The 20,769-nt window shown below is 42.1% G+C and overlaps 1 protein-coding gene across 3 annotated transcripts in view; it reads right to left on the bottom strand.

Annotated features, from left to right (window-relative positions):
- cep112 (centrosomal protein 112) overlaps nucleotides 1–20,769 on the bottom strand; it is a 114,553-nt gene that overhangs the window by 3,857 nt on the left and 89,927 nt on the right. For all 3 annotated transcript variants that reach the window (XM_030141740.1, XM_030141741.1, XM_030141743.1), the window contains one exon: nucleotides 10,701–10,790. In XM_030141740.1, coding sequence (XP_029997600.1) covers nucleotides 10,701–10,790 — 90 coding nt within the window. The remainder of the gene's footprint in view (nucleotides 1–10,700; nucleotides 10,791–20,769) is intronic.

Genomic DNA, 20,769 nt, shown 5'->3' with positions numbered 1-20,769 from the left:
AGGGTTCATCAGGCTCAAATTGTGAAACAGGGGTTCAGGAGCATGTGACGTGAGGAAGTCCAACTCTTCCATCAATACAAGGTTTTGTCAAAAATCTGTGCAAATCTGTGCAGATATAGCATAAGCATGACATAGAATAAACAATGCTAAGGTGAAAGCATCCTATAATCAAAGTTCAAAGCAGTCCAACAGAATGTGTGTGATGATTTTGGCCAAACAGTGTACATTCTCAGTACAAGTTGAAAAATGTGTAAAATTTGAAATCAAGTCCAAAATATCTTCAAAATATTGATAAAATTCCTCTAAACTGTCAAATATATTTTTTTTTAAATTTATTTGTAGTTAAATAAAATATATTTTCTCGTGGTCGTGTCAGGTCAAACCCATGTGTAAGCAGTCCAACAACTCTGTGGTTGGGACATCAAGATGACCAAGAGAGGCAGTTATGAATAAATTGATTTTGTATTCAGATTTGGACTGAATACCAATGGCCTAAAACTACTGAATACTGAATTTGATAATCAACTTGTCTGCCCCTTACCTCATCCTTTAATGTCACCCACCTATGAACCTAATACTCAGACACTGATGTTCACTTTCCTTGAACTGTTAGTTGTTTATGTAGATATTCTGGTACCTGTTAAGGTGACATATATGTGTTTTAACTGTGAGAATTTCCTTCTACTGTATTTGGTTTAAAAATAATTTTGCGACACATACACACTAGTAGGTTAATAAGAGGCTGTTCTGGGTAAGTGGATCGTTTTAATGAATAAAATTTGTGGTTATTTCACTCTACTAATTTCTAAGTGATTCCACTGCTGACTAAGTGCTTCTGCGCCCGTTCACACGCTTGCATTTCCAGACACAGTGACCAAATGATCAGCTTCTTTGGAAGAGGCGCACAACACTCACTCCCAGACAGACACACACACACAGATACACACAGACAGTGGGTATCCCCTCTTTATTCATGGCTCAGAGTATTCCCTCACTCTTCACAGCTCCTTCACATCTCCACAGGGGGTCCGCAGGCTGGCACAACTCGCTCTGCACAACACCCCCTACTGGCTGCTGATGACTACAGCCAGATCTGACACAATGCGTTTATGGGCTCGACACAGCTGGGTTTGGAAGAGGACAGGGCCATGGTGGAGGGCAGAACACATCAAACACGGCAGCAGCTCATAAGCTAGCTAGCTAGCTCCACTGGGGAGGACTGGAGGAAGTCTGTCTGGGGCTAAATTACACTCCACTAAACCAAAGTCTGATTATAGAAGTTGAAAAGGGTTTGGTTAGCGCAACCCCCTTTTACCCACAAACACACATGAATGGACACACACATACACACACATGCTTTTACAGTACTGTAAAGGCATTTACAACAGTTTGAAAGAGTTGCTGAATCAATTAATTCAGAGCTCATTGAATAGTTTAACAGATTTTGACGAGTCAATGGGTGGGGATGAGGGGTTTGGGGGGGGGGGGGGGCTGTGAAAAAAACTTGAAAAGTCTCAAGCAACAGTTTTCAGCCACATATTTCAAGGTGTAACCAGGGGAGAGTCTGAGCATTTTAAACCAACCATAATGTCTTTGACAGAGCCAAAGTCCAGCTAACATTAAGAACATCTCAAGTCCCCCCCGCCCCCCATCCCCCCCCTCTCCTCTCATCAGTCCGGCCTTTCAAGTGAAGAAAGCGTGAATGAGGTGAGGGGGAGGGAAAAAAGATTGGTTTTCCTAAAATAATTTTCCTGTTGTGGATTTAACTGATTGTTCTGGCTTTGGCTAATTAATCTTCCTGGGCACAATGAAAGGGATTGGGAAGCACTTCAAAGCAAGCCCCAGTATAAATGATCCCAACATGAAGCAGCTCACTTTGTCTCGGCACAGCGTGCAGTAGATTAGTCTGCCACAACTTTGCCAATTTTTTTAGGCTCCTTCTGCCCTATTCATTTTAAAGTGTCCGGCCAATAACAGTGGGTTGGGAATCCATCAGTTTTCTGAAACACATTGTTTTTATCCCGTGTGAGAATAAAGACAAGGGTAATTTCAGACTGGCTTTTTCAAACAAGTGGCAAAAAACAGTTTTCAGAAGCTTTAATTTGAATGTCCAGGAGTTAAAAAATGAGCTAAAGCTACAGGATTGCAGATTTTCAAAATGTCTATCTCTATCTATAGCATTTTCTGTAGTCATAACAAAATGGCAAGCCAAGACAAAACACACTCCACTACCTCAGACCAAAGCAATAAACAATGGTTGAATAAACACATCCCTTACCAACCACTCTGAATATAAGTCTAGATTCTTCAAAAGCCAAGCTCCTTAGTTTTGCATTCTTGGTTCATGTATGGTGCAGCCACCGCAGCAATGAGAGATCCGCTCTGCCTAAATTACAAGCTCCTTTGTGGCAATCCTGTCTCCATTTTCCTTCCCATACATTAGAATGGGCAAGGCTACAACAGCGGATTCACCGAGACTAGCAAAGAGCAACAGGGACAACTGGATAATGTACATAAATTCGTAAGGCTGATCAAATAAGACACGCCATGTTTGCTTTAGAAACAACTACAGAGGAAAGCTAAATCTAGAGCCGAGGAATGATGTGATGCAATAAAGCTGTGTACCTGGCATCTGTCCTAACGACTGCACGGTCAACTGCATCAAACGGCTGGCCAAGCCTTTGGTGTGAGACCGACACAGCAGCAAAATAACTAAGGTATTAAGAAGATTTACTGCTTCTGCCAGGCTGTGAAAGAAACAATTTAACCTATTTTTTGTATTCCTGCATTATATATATGTGATATATCTCCATAATACTGAGGGCGGATAATACAGATTTTTGCTTGGTAGTAGACAAAAGCGTTTGCAATCACATCTTTCCACAGTATGTCTAACTAAAGCTGAGCCATAGTTTACAATGCAATGTGTGTGGGTGGCAGCAGCAGCCTTTTTCATAACACCGTCTCTGTTGTGGAAACGTATGCTAGGCTAACAGACGCACACAAACAAGGATGGGTACCGATTCACATTTCTGACTTTACCATGTCTCCGAAAAACAGTTAGAATTTTTCTTTTTTTTTTTTTAAACAGGAGCACCTTTCAAAATCCCCAAAGATGTATTCCCTCAGAGACACTGTTCCGTCAGCTTTCGCATTGTCTCGCCTCTCCCAAGGTCCCTTTCCTCGCATCTCCACGCAAATACACATTTTCTCTTCTTTCAACATCTTTTACAGCAAAGACATGTTTGTTTTTCTGACAGGTGGCAGCATGAAACCCCCCCACCCACCCTCACCATTAAGACAGGTGTGTGTTTGAAACATAGCACTGATCAAACCTACCATGAGGTTTTGGTCATTGATGGACTCTAAATGAGAGTGAGCGGCAAAAGAAAAGAGAGGATGGGAAACACAGTGGGGAAAAAAAGTGTGCTGCTATTTCCCAAAGCATTGAAAAAAAGGGACTGAGTTTCTGGAGGAAAATCAGGTTTCATCTGCACATCTCTCTTTAAAATGAGACTTTGTTCCTGATGAAGAGTTATTCTCTAGTTTTGAAGACTGCGAGAGGCGGCAGTCGTTTTCCCCTCCCAGTCATCTTAAAATGACAACATTTCATCTATATATAGTCTTTAGATTGTGGTTTTGACTTTCCCTTGTGTTTGGTACTGTCACATGGCGTGGTTTTTGACAGCTGCCAGCAGAAAGGAACAAGCCCTCAACACTTTCAACGTTCAAATGAAGTTTGTCACATCGTTGGGAAGCTTGATGTATGCTAATGAAGTTGGGGTGTGTGTGTATGTGTACAGGCGTGCGTGGGACGGGATGGGGGGTTGGGGGTGAGTAGCTGTTGGAAAGACATTTTTGATATACCCCCTTGTTCCAAAGTGACAAAAACCTTGTCAGGAACAAGGGGGTACATCAAAGATGATGCCACTCACAAAGTTTGCACCTCCACATGCTCTGAGTTGGCACCGCGAGTTCACCAAGGAGCGATTTGAATTCAAAAACGTTTTGCTGCAAGAGGGAAAAAAAGAAACAGCTTCACAAAATTTGAGGAAAAAAAAGAAGGCAGGAGATTAGAAGTGGCTACAGATCTTACTGAGGTTGTTAGAAGTATAGGATGGATTGGAAGCTGCTGATGTAATGTGCCTCAACAAAAACGGCACACAGAAAAGAGAACTAAGCCTACAGAACACAAGTTGAACTCCTCTGCATTTCTCTGTCTGCATCAATACTGAAACAACTACAGAGATCATTTTTTATTTTAGCATGCTCCCATGTTGCAGAAGGACACGTCTCTCAACCTTGTAAAGTTCAGTGCCCACTGTATCATTATGTATTTATACAAAGAGCCGTACTCTTCAACATTCTGCTCCTCTCTTCAAGGAGAATTGAACCACACAATGAGCTGCTGATCCGCCATTTTAGAGTGGGGGAGCCTGCGAGGGCCCTGCAAGAGTAAGGCAAGCAACATCTGTGTGAAGTCTGGGCAGAAAGGCTGTTTTAGCGTGTGAGGGATCGGATTACAAAGACACGTCTTGGCAGATAAACTAGGGCAATATCATTGTGAGGAGACTGGGAGAGGAGGCCCTTAGGTTTATTATCATACACGTATACAGAAAACAATGCACTCATACTCTGCTGTGCACACTACAATGCAAACATATGTGTTGTATTATGACACAAAAACACAGAAGAAGGGCTACTACCAGCATTCATAGACCATCTGAAGTAACACACACCTGACCATAGGTGAGCAGTTATGTTTGATTCACAAAGCCCCTCCTCTCACAGAGAAGAGGTGTGACTCACAGGAAGCACATATAGTAGTGTTGTCCCTACACACATACATGTACATTAGGGCTGCACAATACTGGTAAAAACTGACACTGTGATTTTTTTTAACCCTGCGATATATATTGCGATATGAAAAAATACTCAGGAGTATATAACAGCTGTGTGGCGCCAATGTAAATGGTCAAATTAATTAGTTGTGTTACCTCTCATTGTGGCAACAAGTGCAAGGCACTGTCAATACAGAACACGTGTTTCAACTTCATCGTTCTTGAAATAATTCCGGATAACTGACGTTGCTTTTATTTTTGGCACCACATCTTCATTTATGGTGATTTTCTCTTGTTCATTGCTCATTTTTCAATGTTGTTACCAGAGACTCACTCAAAACTGATTAAGAACGATTGTGATTGGTGGATTGCTGCGTGCAGTGTGTGTCACATACCCTTGAAATTAGATGAGAACACATTGAGTTCATTTGCCTCCTACATTGCAAGACCTGCAATGTGACTATTGCACACGCGTACATTGCGATGACAATGCTCAAACGATATATTGTGCAGCTCTAAAGTACATACATATATGTAGCTCTGTAGTCTGTAGGCACCTGCTCAGTCAATACACAATGACAGCAGGAAGACTACAGATGGAGTGACAGATCAAGGACAATGCCAGGAAACGAGAACAGATCCTCAGCAGATTAGCCCGGGTGGGATGAAATATCGCTATAGGATATATAGGTACGTCAAATTATTTCCTTTTGAGATATAGTATCAATACACTAAAGCTGGGGTCCGACAGCCATGACTCCCAAACCAGATGTGGCCCTTAAGCCGCTCTCTAGTGGCTCCCTGTGGTTTTGTCAAAAAGATATAAGCAACATATGAAATCAATAACAATTATTGTTGAACATTGTGCTTGCCATTGTTGTAGGATAAAGCCATTCTTACATTGTACAGCTGTAACAATGTCCTGCTTATAAACAGAATAAAAACATACTGTTTGTGGCTCTAGACAGATTTTTTTTTCATTTATTCTTTATTTTGGGTCAGAATTGGCTCTTTAGATTGTAAGGGTTGTTGACTCCTGCTCTACATTTTTGGCAGACAAAGAGATAGACGGGTAAGAGTGTGCATTGAAGTGGCACTCAGCCAATACTCGTATTATTGGACGTTGTTTTACCTCAGTTGTAAGACTGCATGAACCTGACATCATTAGGTAGAGAGAAAATACAGAATTGCTTTGTTTTTTGTTGCTTTTTTTAGGGGTATTATTTTTCTTTATTTATGCAGTAATTTTGATAGACAACTGCATTTTCATCATCACTACAACATGAACATGCATAGTAATGACTTTGCAAAATATCAGAATAAATTAAAAAAAAACCCTCTTATTAACATGTACCATGCATTGACACTGTACGCCACCAGTGGTCAGATGTAACCATGGACACATAACCATCAGGCCAATCAGATGAAGCCCCAGCTTGCCATCAGCTGCCCTCACATTAACTGGTATTCACTTGGTGACGACAGTGAGGATATATTTTTTTGTGATTCATAACTGGTCCATATTTAACCCTTTATGGGGCACTCATAGAAATACTCTGAAATTCTAAATTTCAACCTTAGTGTGTTATTGTAGGACCTAACAAGACTTCATGACTTTATTTTTATTGTTATGTAGAAAATGAAGGTCAGTGAAGTTACCATATTTGGTTCCTTACCCATAAGTGGCAAAAAAAAAAAATAATCAAGAAGTAAATATAAAAAATACAAGAAAAATACATGTAAGGTGAAAGGAACATGTATTTTAGAACATTAGACCATCACTTTCAGAACATTACAACGTAAGTGCTGATCCAAACACCTGTCCACATCCACATTATCCCTTTGAACATCATTCCTTACATTAGTACCATTACTTCATGGTACCTAACAAAGCAGGTACACTCACTGTTCAAGCAGAGGTGGACCTTACAGACCTTGCAGACCACATCTGAACTGAAAAAGTTGCCTAACTGTAACTGCTGCTATCACTGTCTTGTAATGTATGCCGAAATTACCAAAAATAGTCACTTGCCTGATAAAGGGTTAACAATGTAGATTTTCCTCATATGCCTGCGTGATATCATCATCGAAGGCTACATATTATGATAATGTTGAATTGAGACACTGTGGAATTTCTACCTCTAATTATAACGGCTGACTAGTGGTATAATAAGGACACTAACTTGTCACCGAGCACTTAAACGGCCAAGCCAAAGGGACATCAAGCAGGGTTCACTGAGAACTCATCTACCCCGCCAGATCACCGGGTTGATGTGGCTCACTTCCTGTTTGTATTTTACGTCCAACTTTGTCACAGAAAAACAATCTGCTATAAATTAGCGAAGTGTGTCGTTGGCAGACTATCAAGAACTGTCAAGTACTAAAAATTGGTACCAAATGGTTAGTAAGATTCAGGTCTTGTTTACTCAGTTTTTGCACAGAACTTAAGAATTTATCTCTTCTGTGCCCACGTGATGATTCATCTTTAAATCTGCCAGTACGAAAACTTTATGCTTCATGAAAACATCCCACTCCATCTCTTTGTACGATTGGTCATGTCCTTTTTTTGATATTTTGTCTGAAATGAGCAGCAGATGTAGTGAATACAGGATTTTTCCTTGGTCAATTAAAAAAAATTATGTGTTTTGTTGTTTCTCTCCTTTTATTCATACCTATAAATTTGTCTTACATTTCTCTTTATGGTCACTTATGTCTGGCTTTTTTCCTCTCTTGTTAAAAATATTTGAAACTCTGTCATCATGGTGTCTCTATATTCCACATTTTTTCAAGATTTCGTATTTGATTGAAAAGTAATTTCATTTTTTTCAGTATCAGAACAAAACATGGGGCTTTGAGGACTTAAAACCATATGAGTCATACGGCCCACACCCCTTGAACCATATGTGTTAAATAACAAAACACATGCAAAGCTAAAGACAGAGCAACTCAAAGCCTTATCCAGGCAAAATGATCTGATGTTATAGAGGAAAGGTTTGAGGGGTCTGGAGTCAAAGGGAACTCAGCGCAGCGTCTTTGGGACTGGGTCAGTGACCAGTGGCTCTTAAAAAGCACTGACCCCTTACTTGCTGATTTATGATGGTCAGACAGTGAGATGTGTGACGAGTGTGTGAAGTGTGCACAAGGGTCAGTGGGTGGATCAGAGGGGACACATGAGAATGAATGCCTTTGGTGTACATACCAGGGTACAAAGAACAGCCTCCTGTGAGCGTAGTCATTAGTGCTTTCTTCTCTGTGTGTGTCAAGGTCAAAACAGGGCCTGATTACAGGGCATTCAAAAAAGCCATAGGCAGAGTGTGTGTCCGTGTGTGTGTGTTTGTGTGCTTAGAGGCTTCCCTCTGAACACAGGCGGTGGTGGCATTCCTGGCCCTAAGCGCTGTTTCTTGAAGCCAAATCTCAAGGAATTTGGGCAATGTGTGAGGGGGCATATCACTGGCTCTGAACTTAAAGGATGAGAGATGGTCGAATGATGAGGGGAGGGCAGGAAAGACAAGGAAGGAAATGTGTTTTTTTTCTGTCTACTGTGGCCCCCTGGAGGGTCTGGTAAGGATGGCAACCAAGGGGTCTTCAGGTGATGAGGGGGGAGAGGAATCAGTAAGGCACAATAGTAGCAAGAACTGGAAAGGAATGTGGCATAACTATCTATAGCCTGATGGATAGCTCTGTCAATTACAGATGCATCAGTATGAGCATCTATGTGCACACTTATTTACAGAACAACTGTTACCTCCACCAGGAGGTATTGTGATCGCTTTGCTTTGTGGGTTTGCGTGTGTGCGTGTTTGTTTGTTTGTTAGCAAAATAACTCAAAAAGTTATGGATGGATTCTCATGAAATTTTCAGGAAATGTTGATACTGACACAAGGAAGAAATGATTACATTTTGGTGGTGATCGGGGGTGGGGGGGCCACGGGGGCCCACTGATCTGCCTTGGCGGAGGTCTGCGCTCTCCGAGTGCTTTTCTTGTTGTTTTTGTGCCATTTTTTAGTAGGAGAAAATATCACTATAGGATATACAGCTCTGGAAAAAATTAAGAGATCACTGCAATTTCCTGTGAAATCAGCATGTCTGCATGTATGACAGCCATTCCATTCCTGTGTCTGTTGAATTCCAAGAAAAGCACACCTTATTCTACTTAATAAACACCTGATCCATGTCTTATTTAAGAAGGAGCAGTATAAAAACTACAACTGTGGCCATCACTAATTTGTTACAATAGGCAAAAACAGTGCTATTAGTACAGCAAAAATAATTGGAATAAAAAAAATAACTACTGAAAACTACTGGATTTCTGCTCTAACAATGTTCCCAAACTCTGAGGACTGGTTTTTCTATCAGGACAATGCTCCTGGCCTCAGCTAGGTCCATAAAGGTGTGGATGATGGACCACCAGATGAAGACCCTGTCATGACCAGCCCAATCACTAGACCTGAACCCACTTTGAAAACTTCTGGAGGAAGATGGATGGTCAAAAGCCATCGAACATTGCTGAGCCTCTTGAATTTCTCTGCCAGGAGCTGCATAAAGTCATCCAACAGCAATGGTGGAGAGCCAAGACACATGAAGGCTGTCATTGAAAATCAGGGATATTCCACCAAACACTGATGTCTGAACTTTTCCCAAGTTACAACATTAGTATTATGTTGTTGAGAAATTAATATGAACTTGTTTTCTTTGCATTATTTGAGGTCTAAAAACACAGCATCTTTTAGTTATTTTGACCATGTGTCATGTTCTCCAAATACTTGCTCTAAATAACAATATTTTTATTTGGAATTTGGGAGAAATGTTGTCGGTAGTTTAGAGAATAAAACAAAAATGTTCATTTTACTCAAACACATACCTATAAATGGTAAAACTAGAGAAAGTGATCATTTTGCAGTGGTTTCTTATTTTTTTCCAGGCCTGTGTACTGGATGACGCAGTATATCAGATCATCCTGGTGTCAAATATCAATGTTAATTTTGATAACAAATAATTATGCTCTTGAAAGGGATTCCCCACCTTATAACCCAAAACAGATGAACCAGGGCTAGTTCCGGAGGTGACTGTATAATTCCATCTAGAAGAAGTGCCTTTGGACAGGCTGTGTTTTCATACTGTGCCTCTCAAACTAAGAACACAACCGTTATCCACGACCTGCCCAACCTCAGCTCATTCACTAAACATCTAAAATCATGGTTACTGGACCATCCAACCGGCCTCCACAGTCTCATATAAAGTCATCTGGCACTCTGAATTTCTGTGTATATGCATGTTGTGTACAATGTGGGATAAATGTATAATGTGTTTGTCATGTCTGTTGAGTGAGTACACTGGATTGTACTGTTTTATGTGAACTATGTTGTTTTATGCAGGGACTAAAGATGGAAATTAGCCTTGGCTATAATCGTCTGTATTAGTACTAATTGTGTTTATTAATATGCACTGACCCTTTGAAAACAAACAAACAAAAAACTTAAAACTTCACTTAATAGTGTTACTGCATCCTCAAATGATAACACACATGGACATGGAAGCTACGATTTCTTCTTTATAGTCATTTATAATAAGTTGATTGTTCACTGATGCCAGAAAAATTTGCTCATGAAATTTATTATAATTGTAAAATCCTGCCTCCTTTATATATCAACACTTATCTCTTACATTACACAGGAAAGATTGACAAGTTTTACCTGCTAATATTGGAATTGACTGCAAAAATCCAGTAATGATCAGGCTCTGAGAATGTTCATCATGGGTAGTGACAATAACATGGTGATAATGAGTTTAAACGACAACCTGCCTTTCCACTGTACATCTGACAAGAGACGTGGAGAAGACGTAGAGGGAGCGCATTACCTTCTCTTCCGTCTCCAGCTCTTTGCTAAGCAGCTTCTTCTCTGAGCTGTGCAGCTGCCTCTGTAGACTCTCCACCTTTTCCTGCAGAGCCTGGGGGAAGGGAGAGACACTCAGTGTTATTGGCCGACTGACAGAAAAAAAAAAAAAGAAAAAGATATCTGCGGCGCAATGTGTAACTGTGACAAATAATCTATAGTTACAACTGAGGCTGACTTAAAATGATTGAGGTGAGATCAAGAGACACAATATCAGTGACAGAGGCTTCGGTTAGTCTTTGTGTGTTAAAAGGCTAATAATAAAGTCATGACAGTAATTAGTGGAAAGTGGCTTCAATAAACTAATTCTAATTTCTAGACAAGGCCACGCAATAAGTGACTTTCTAAATTTTCTGTAACCTTCCAAACTTTCTATAAAGTTGTGAAGATGCCATTTCTGTATTTGCTGTGAAAGAAATATTCAGTATCATTTAACGGATAACAGCTCTTCTCGTGTGTCTGTGTTAATCAGATTTCTCCCTTGACCATCAAATTAGTCTTCTACGATCGAGACAGGATGACGTGAAACAAGACAGACAATGCGCAGAATGTGTGTATGAAGTGTATTTTTCCCTGTCTGCCCGTAAGTGATCGCAGTGGAAAGAAAGGCGCAGTTCCTGCATGCGACGCAGAACCAGATGTTGAGTTGCACATGTGGACACTTCGTCTTTGATTAGTCTGTGTGAAAAGCAGAGAGACTGTCTGCACATACGTGAGTGCATTTACACACACATGGTGTAATATAAAAGACACACAATTGCACTCGCATGCACACACACACACACACGCGCGCACACACACGCACACACACACACGGCCTCCGACAAGTGTGTGGGGTGCTGGTTAGCATCAATATCCTTTGTGTCTCTGGAGTTGAGTGAGCAGGCCAGGTGTTGCCTTGTCGATTTTCAGGGCTGAGGCAAACACAGACCAGGTGATAGGCATGACCGTCTGATCTACGACCCACTCCACGGACATAAATCACACAAATACTGTGAGGTTTCAAGGCCACGATGAACTCTCTGAGAACAACCGACTACAAAGCAAGGAGGAGAGATGTATAAAAAACAGCAGCTGTCATTTTTCTTTTAAGAGTTTTGATTTTTAATACACTCTCCCTAGTGCGTTGCCTAGTTTTAATCATTTTCTAGATCGACAAATTACCCGCATGTTAGGGTCAGTTTTAGTTCTGCAGTATTAAAGGCAGCTTCAGCGTGTTCATCCTGTTAATCAGGGTTGTTTCATAGCCAGTCACGATTCCCTCCCATCACAGCCCACATCTCCATCCAGTGCAACCCCTTGCCTTCAATTTCATCATTTCATTTTGTTTATTGGTGAGTCAAAGCCTCAACAACAGCAGAAAAGCATTTCCAGGAGTGTCTGTGTCATTTTATCTCATCTGGTAGTGGCAAAAGCACATAAGTGAGGTGATGTACTGTAGTGCTTATCAGGGGGGGGGGGGGGGGGGCATGCCTCTCAGCTGTTTTTAGTTGTACTATTTAAGAAAATCTGTTCCTGTACAACACATGCTGTATGTCAGGGGATTATCTAGAATTTACGCACACGAAAATACATAACAGCAACTCTTCCCCCTTCTTTCCTCTCTCTCACCACACTGTCTGATCCTAACCTCACCTACATCCATATGTCTCTTCTTGACCCCATTCAGGCCACAGAGGCGTTCGAGAAGACGAGGAACCACATACCCCCTTCAAAAACCTACTTTTGATTCCCCACACTGTGACACAGCATTTCTGGACAAGGTCTTCTGGGAAGTAAGGCTGACTAGTGGGCCTCTCTGGTGACGTGTTTGGCTCTTTCATGTGGGTTTTCTATCTGAAGTCTTCAAAACAGCTCTGAGGGTAGAAGTTCAACACTTGTCACTTCATTAATAGAATAATATGAGATGATTCCGCAGATGAAAAAGCCCTGTATGACTCAAAAAGGCCCTGGAAGTATTTAGTCATTATCTGTCTTAGACATAATGGTCAAATTATAAGGCAGAGTAACAGATACATCATTGTGTGTGATGGTGCTTTTCTACTGTATGATACAGGCTTAACTCAACTGAACTCGCTTTTGATACCAGATAACTGCAGATAAAGTACAACCTCAGTATCAGGTGTTAAAGCATCACTGCATGAAACTGCTGTGAGGTCACCTTCAATGCAACACACACAGGAACAAAAGACAATAACAAAGAAATTTTGCAGGTTGCCATATGTTTAATGGTATAGTATAACCAATTATTATAATATAAATAAATATAACATAAACTGCAGTTTGTAGAGCGTACTAGTTTGGCTATTTAACTCTTTAAGACCTAGAACTATTTTTGTGGTGATTTCCAAATTAATTAAGTGATTTATCATCATTTATTGTGATATTATCCTCTGACTTTTTTTTATTTTTATTTTTTTTAATCTTTTTTGTGAAAATCAGATATTTACCTGCATTTATGTTTATGTTTATGTTTATGCATTTGGCAGACGCTTTTTTCCAAAGCGACTTACAGGGGAAAACCAATTAAATCACTCAATCAATCAAATTTTATTTATATAGCGCCAGATCACAAAAAAGTTATCTCTTGACATTTTATATATAGAGTTGGTCAAAACCAGACTCTAAGTCAATTCTACAGAAACCCAACAGAATCCTCCTGGAGCAAACACTTGTGACTGGTGACAGTGGCGAGGAAAAACTTCCCTTTAACAGCAGAAACCTCGAGCAGACCCAGACTCCTGGAGGATGGCCGTCTGCCTTGACCAGTTGGGGTTAAAGAGAGAGAGTAGAGAAGGGGAAAAAGAGAGAGCGATAGAGATAGGGACTGGGGGAGAGGGGGAGAAGGGGGGAGTAGGGGGAGACACATGGAGGCGGTTGAGGATAAGTGAGTGGTGATGATGAGGGCAGGGAAGAGGCCGGACCACCGCAGCAGGTCCAGAGATAATCGTGAAAGAATCTGTGGTTGTCCTGGGAAAAACCTTATTAGAATATTTAAAATGGAATGTTTGAAAGTGCTAGGACAGGAGGTGCTCTCGGAAGAGCTGGGTCTTCAGGAGCTTCTTGAAGATAGGCAGGGATGACTCTGTTCTTGTAGCACTTGGTAGAGCGTTCCACCAACGTGGAACGACCCATGAAAAGAGCCTGGATTGTCTTGTACAAGGTCTGGGGACCACCAGACTACGTTCCCCAGACGAGCGGAGTGGTCGTGGGGCGACATAAGCTTTTATTAGTGCACCTAAGTAGACAGGAGCAGACCCACGGAGAATTTTGTAGGCTAGGATTAAAGATTTGAATTTGATGCGGGCAGCTATGGGTAGCCAGTGTAACTCAATGAGTAAGGGGGTGACATGTGCCCTTTTAGGCTGATTGAAGACCAGACGCGCTGCTGCATTCTGGACCATCTGTAGTGGTTTGACAACACAAGCTGGGAGGCCCGTTAGAAGAGCATTGCAGTAGTCAAGACGGGAGATAACCATAGTCTGCACCAGGAGCTGGGTGGCCTGTTCGGTTAGGTATGGCCTGATCTTTCTTAGGTTGAACAGAGTGAAACGGCATGATCGGGTGACAGAGGCAACGTGATCCGTGAAGGTCAACTGATTATCAATCATGACTCCCAAGTTACGTACTACACTGGTAGGAGCCAGAGGTATGGAGTCAATAGTGATGGAGATGTCCTGCTGTATGGTTGGCTTAGCTGGTAAGACCAGCAGTTCAGTTTTGGACAGGTTCAGCTGAAGGTGATGGGCTTTCATCCATGCAGATATGTCAGAGAGACAATCTGAGATCCGCACTGAGACTGTGGAGTCATCAGGTGGGAATGACAGATAGAGCTGGGTATCATCAGCATAGCAATGATATGAGAAGCCGTGTGAGTGGATGATCTGACCGAGTGAGGTGGTGTATATGGCAAAAAGGAGGGGGCCCAACACAGAGCCTTGGGGGACCCCCGTGGTGAGGCGGTGAACTGCTGATGTGTGCCCTAGCCAGGACACACTGAAGGACCGACCAGTAAGGTAAGATTGAAACCAGGAGTGTGCGTGGCCTGTGATGCCCATGTTCCAGAGTATGGATAACAGGATATCATGATTGACAGTGTCAAATGCTGCTGATAAGTCCAGTAGAATGAGTACTGAAGACTTGGCTGCTGCTCTAGCCTCTTTCAAGGCTTCTGTCACAGACAACAGAGCCGTTTCAGTGGAGTGGCCGATTTTGAAGCCAGATTGGTTGATGTCAAGGAGGTTATTTTGGGAGAGGAATTCTGTGACCTGTTTGAAAACAGCCCTTTCGATGATCTTAGAAAGGTATGGGAGGAGTGAGACTGGTCGATAATTCTCCACTTGAGTGGGGGTGAGGGAAGGTTTTTTGAGTAGTGGTGTTACCTGCGCTTGTTTAAATACTGTAGGAAATGTTCCTGAAGTCAGTGAAGCATTAATCACATGTGTGATTGGTGCTGTGATAGTAGGGGCTACAGACTGTAAGAGGTTGGATGGAATAGGGTCCAACAGGCATGTTGTAGGACGGCTAGAGGAAAGGAGTTTAGACACCTCGTTCTCTGTGAGGGGAGTAAATGAGGGGAATGACGCAGTTGGGCTTTTATCAGTTGAGTTAGTAGTAGCCATAGTCAGGGGAGAGGAAGCAGTGTGTGATGATGATGATGTTGAAGAAAGAGGCGTGCAGTCTATGGGTGGATCAGTGAACTGACTGCTGATAGTAGACACTTTATTTGTGAAAAATGAAGCAAAATTGTCTGCTGTCAGATTAGTAGTGGGCGGTGGAGGTGGAGGGTTGAGTAGTGTTTTAAAGGTTGAGAATAGTTTCTTGGTGTCGGTGGCAGAATGAATTTTGTTATTATAGTAAGCCTTCTTCGCAGCAGTGGCACTGGATGAGAAGGATACCAATAGTGACTGGAATGTGATCAGGTCAGAAGAGCTTTTTGTTTTGTGCCATTTTCTCTCTGCGGCTCTGAGGTTGGTACGCAGCGACCGGAGGTTATCATTGAGCCATGGGTGGGACTGGGAGGATCGAGCGGGTCTAGTAGATAGAGGGCACAGATTATCCAGACAGGAGCTAAGTGTAGAGCACAGAGACTCAGTGGCATCATTAACCTCTAAGGAGGAAAAAGTGCTGGGGGGAGGGAGAGCGGAGGCTACGACAGTGGAGAGGTGGGTGGGGGACAAATTGCGGAGGTTGCGGCGGAAAGAGACCATGGAGACCATTTAATGCTACATTCCAGGCAGGTTTTTGAGCCCGTAAGTCATGACTTCCAACCCCGACTCACAACTTTGTAATGTTCCAGGCAAGTCACACCAAACTGCCTGAGCGCAAGGAATTGTGGTAGCTACATGTAAACAAACCAACATGGCGGACCGAACGGGGGTTATGTTCAGCGAGGGAAACAGAGGAGTAAAAATGGTGCAACAAGGCAAGAGAAGCTGTTATACCTTTTATGTTAAGTTATTTGTATATTTGGATATGTATTTGGTATTAATTTATTATTGTCCTCAATGGACTGAAAACTAGCTAACCCTAAAGCAGCTGTTGATTATGCAAAATATTTGCAGATAAATAATGTTAGAGCAATACCTTGTTTTAATAAACAATTTGGCATAAACACTGCATCCACGGGAGCTGTCGTTGTTTCAAGGGCTACGTGACGTCAGAGCTTAGAACTGGGAGTACATTGATCTAATACATGTTCATGGGTGGGAAGTCATGGGTTTGACTGCCATTCCAGTGCATTTTCACTGGTAGAATGTTAGAAAAACATGAGTTACAGGTTGCCTGGAATGCAGCATAATTTACTGATCATGTACAGTACATGTGCACAAAAGCTAAGAGCAAATTCGAAGGTTATTATATCAAAAAATAGGAGAAAACTGAGGAAAAAGGGACTTTTTCAGCATTGAGGTGATCCAATGTGTTAGAGGTTTGTGAATTCATAATAGTTTCTCTGACAGCAATAGTAAAAAAAAAAAAAAAAAAACCTAAACAGTGACCCAGAGCACAGACTACAATCATCTGACTAATCAGTGCTAACCCAAGGGCATGCATCTAAAACCATGAACTTGCAAACAACAATTAAAGTTGTTTGTTAAATCATTTGTAAAAGAATATTGGGATTGCACTCATACACACAATTCCACAGTGAACTCTGAAGAAGACTTCCAGATGCTGTAGCTGTGGTTTACATCAATGATCTGTCATTCTCTGTGTTGAAAAACTGCACACACACCCTCATGCACACATACTGTACACACAAGGTGCAGGTTTTTTCAATTGCATTTAGAGTGTGAAGGTGTGTGAACGACTGTTTGTAGAGGATTGTGCTAAAGGGTCTCCAGATGCTCAGTATGATATGGTCTTTATCAGTCATGCAGCCTGGGATCATTGTGAACAGGCCAGGAAGAGGGGTTTGAGGAGGTGAGGAGAGGGGAGGGGGGTTCCGATTTCCTTAGGGAGAGATGGAGGGAGGGGCTGCGGTGGGAGGTGGAGCATGAAATATAAATGTATATGAGGGGGAAAGGGGTAAACAACATGCAAAGTGAAAAGGCTTGGAAGATAAAACAGAAATATGATCATATCAGGAAGAAAGAAAAAAAGAAAGAAAGAAAGGGAGTTCAAAAAAGTGAGAATGAGAGTTGGCAAGATAGAGAGGAGCAGGGGAGGGGAGTGACATGAAGGAGAAAAACACATGGCCGGAGTGAGGAGATAGGGGCAGCGCTGTACCTCTGCAGCACAGTCCCACAGTCGGCAGCTTGAAGGCCTCTCTCACCTCTCCATCAGAAATGTGCCTCTGCCTTTCATTCCAAACTTCGGCTCAAAGGATTAGCGAGGCACACGCACACACAAGCACCAACAAACACACCGCTCAGAGCGATCCATGCAGGTATAGGCATGCATTAATATTAACAGCAAAAGTTCTAAAAATGTGAGTGCTGCACTCAGTCAAATGAGTGTGCAATTCCAGCACTGAATGCACACAAACACACACACAGACACACCAATGCCTGAGTCATCTTTCCTGGGTGGTCCTCCTGCGCAGATAAGGCAAGCATGTTTCCCTAGGGTGAAGTAAAAGCAACACAGGGCAGGAAAAAAAGCAAAGAAGAAAGAAGGGAGGGAATAGTGGGAGGAGGAAAAAAGACCAGGGGCCTCTTTAAACTCGGTGTTTTGTTAGGAGCCGAGCTGCTCTTCATGTGCGGCGGGGCCTTCTATTTGCAGCGTGCTGTCAGAAGTTTCTCCCAAAGTCTGGATTAAAGAGATCCTCTAATGACACTGAGGCTGGACGACTTCAGACAGCAGCAAAAACCTCACACTGCACCGCCTCCAGCCAAGGACACACATACATACACACACACACACACACACATATACACAGACAAGCAAAAAGGGTAAGAACAGATACATACTGTACACAAGGGGCAAGAAAACACACACACATACATAGGCAAAGACAAAGTATGTGGACTGTGCCCACACACACACACACACACACACATACACACACACACACACACATACACACAAGCTTTAGTAGAACAAGGCACCATGTGTATGTACGTCTGATCTAATAGTAAATAATAAAGGAGGTGATAACCTCAAGGAGAGATGGATGGCCAGAGAGATGAACACTGACTCTCTTTTATCTGCACTTTTATCAAAAGACTGTGGGAAAGGTAAAGAAGTGAGTGTAAAAGAGAAGCTGTAGGAGGAGGTGGAGGAGGAGAGAGGTCTCCCTCCTGAGGTGTTAGAGAAGAGAAACTTTTGCTTTGCTGTCGGTCTGTCTGTCTGTGTAAGAATAAAAAGAAGTGCTTTAGTAAGTCGAGCAGGACAGCCCCTCAGAAACATCATTGATATTGGTATGAATTGACTTGCTTTCAGTACTTTGATGCTTCTTCAACCCTTTTCCCAGAGTTGATTCCGAAGCGAACTGGGAAGATACTGTGATAACGGCAGTAGTGGAACTCTCCTCACAAGCAAATAGAACACTTATCCTGTCTACTGCAATATGCACACATGTCGGCGTGGTTATGGAGGTGCCGTTCCTAGTAATGATGAAAATAGTAAAACAATTGCCACGGTAATGAAGACATGTTGCAACTGAGCTATACCCACAGGGGGAACACACTGTTCTCTATCTTCCCTTCTCTGCTTCTTTCAGCTGCTGTGAGCTACAGTATAAAGAGAATAGGAAACAACTCTGAAATATGCACCATATGTCTAGTGCGCATGTTTGTGTGTGTGTTTCAGTGAACTAACATACATAATTTGTGTTCATCAAATAGTATATGCCTTCATGGATGTTAAGTTTAGCAGAACTTGCAACTAGCTTAAAACTTCTTGACAATATTGTTCTAAAAAATGTAAATGTTTTTTCCAGACCAAATCTTCAGGCTTTTGGTAGAACAGCATTCACTACTGCTACACAAGATACACACATGTACTGCAAATTGTTTTCTCACACCTATTTCTGTACATTTGTTGCTTATTACACAGATTATAAAGAACATTTATATCTGTTGCTTAACTGTCACAGTAGCTATTCTGGCTCTTTCTCAGATTTTGCCCTTATTTCTGACTACTCTCCCAATATTAAGAGGTGGGTAGATATTAATGTGTGAATCATAACATGTCAATACCTATCTGCCCCCGGTGACTACAAAATGCTTGATGCACTTTAACTATAAATAGAATTCCTTAAAACAAGGAAACGCGAGACATTATGCCGCCATGGTTTCTTTTCACTTAGCATTAACCCCATGGTTTAATGAGTAATTTCCGTTTGTGTGTGAATGGAGTATGGTCTCTATGAGCTGTTCTGCTTCCCACGTTCCCTTGTAGCATCCTGGAATGTTATCTCTCTCCCACTTCCACCTCCTCTGATAGGTGGATCAAACACTGCCGGGAATCTGCCCACAGCCGGAAAAGTCATCAATCAACCAACACCAGGCGCACATGAAAAGCTGCATGCACACATACAAGCATGCACATGAAGGCAGATGGGTGCTTACGCAGATACATAGAGAAAGTCAAAGGATGACAGAGAGTGAGAGAAACATCCATGCCTTTATGTATAGATAAACAGATCTGAGATGAGGTATGGAATACAGGTTCAGCGACAGCCCTACAGTCTTCAAAGTTGCAGAGCACAACAGCCATAAAGATATGACCGAAGGCACGAGCATCGAGGATTCAGTTTCAACTAGTGCTAAGTGATAAACCATATTTTCAGCGTCACTGTGACACGAACATGGAAATCATGAAAATAAACGCATTGCAAAAGACTGCATGATGAAAAAGAAATTCAGTTCATTTATACGCACGGTACATTCACACTGATCATGTGACTATCAGATGTGCCTTTGGACACATGGGAAATGGATTCACAGTATTTGATCAGGCCTGGGCAACAAAATAATCTTAAAATGACAGAAAATTTCTTCAATAACAATGATAAACTTTGGAAATTTTCCTTGATATGGAGATCTTCAACCCTCAAAGACCTAAAAACCCACCAGCAGCCAAAAGCATCTACTGATCTGAAATATTTGATAATTTTTTTAACCATTATTCAATCAATAAAAATGGTATTTCTCAGCTTTTTAGCAGCGTCAGATATGACATTTAGATGTGTAGAGGCTCCATGGTGGACATGACAGTGTTTCTCAGGGGGCGCTGGGACATCTACGGGGGGCGTTTGGGACGAGAAAGCTGAGAGGGGGGTGCTCAGGCACAAATGGGAGGTGTTAGTCACTGTTGTACATTACAACAATATACATCACTCGCCCCCCCACCCAGTGTAAGGAGCCTGTGTCCAACATATAACAGAGGCACATACTCACTCACATACTCCCCCCCGGGCTTATGGGTCAAATTTTTTCTTGGGGGCTGCCAGGTGGCCCATGATGAGGTGAGGGTGGCTTTACCTACAGAGCTATATAACCCACCACCACATCCTCTCTAAACAGGTCCGTCACGGTTGCAATTTTTTTCCGGAGATGGGGGGCGGCAGAAGGCTCCTGATGCCATTA

This window comes from Sphaeramia orbicularis, chromosome 8, assembly GCF_902148855.1.
Source record: "Sphaeramia orbicularis chromosome 8, fSphaOr1.1, whole genome shotgun sequence".
NCBI classification, from domain to species: Eukaryota; Metazoa; Chordata; class Actinopteri; order Kurtiformes; family Apogonidae; genus Sphaeramia; species Sphaeramia orbicularis.
The sequence above is the reverse complement of the archived record's forward strand: the minus strand, read 5'-3'. Positions and strand labels throughout refer to the sequence as shown.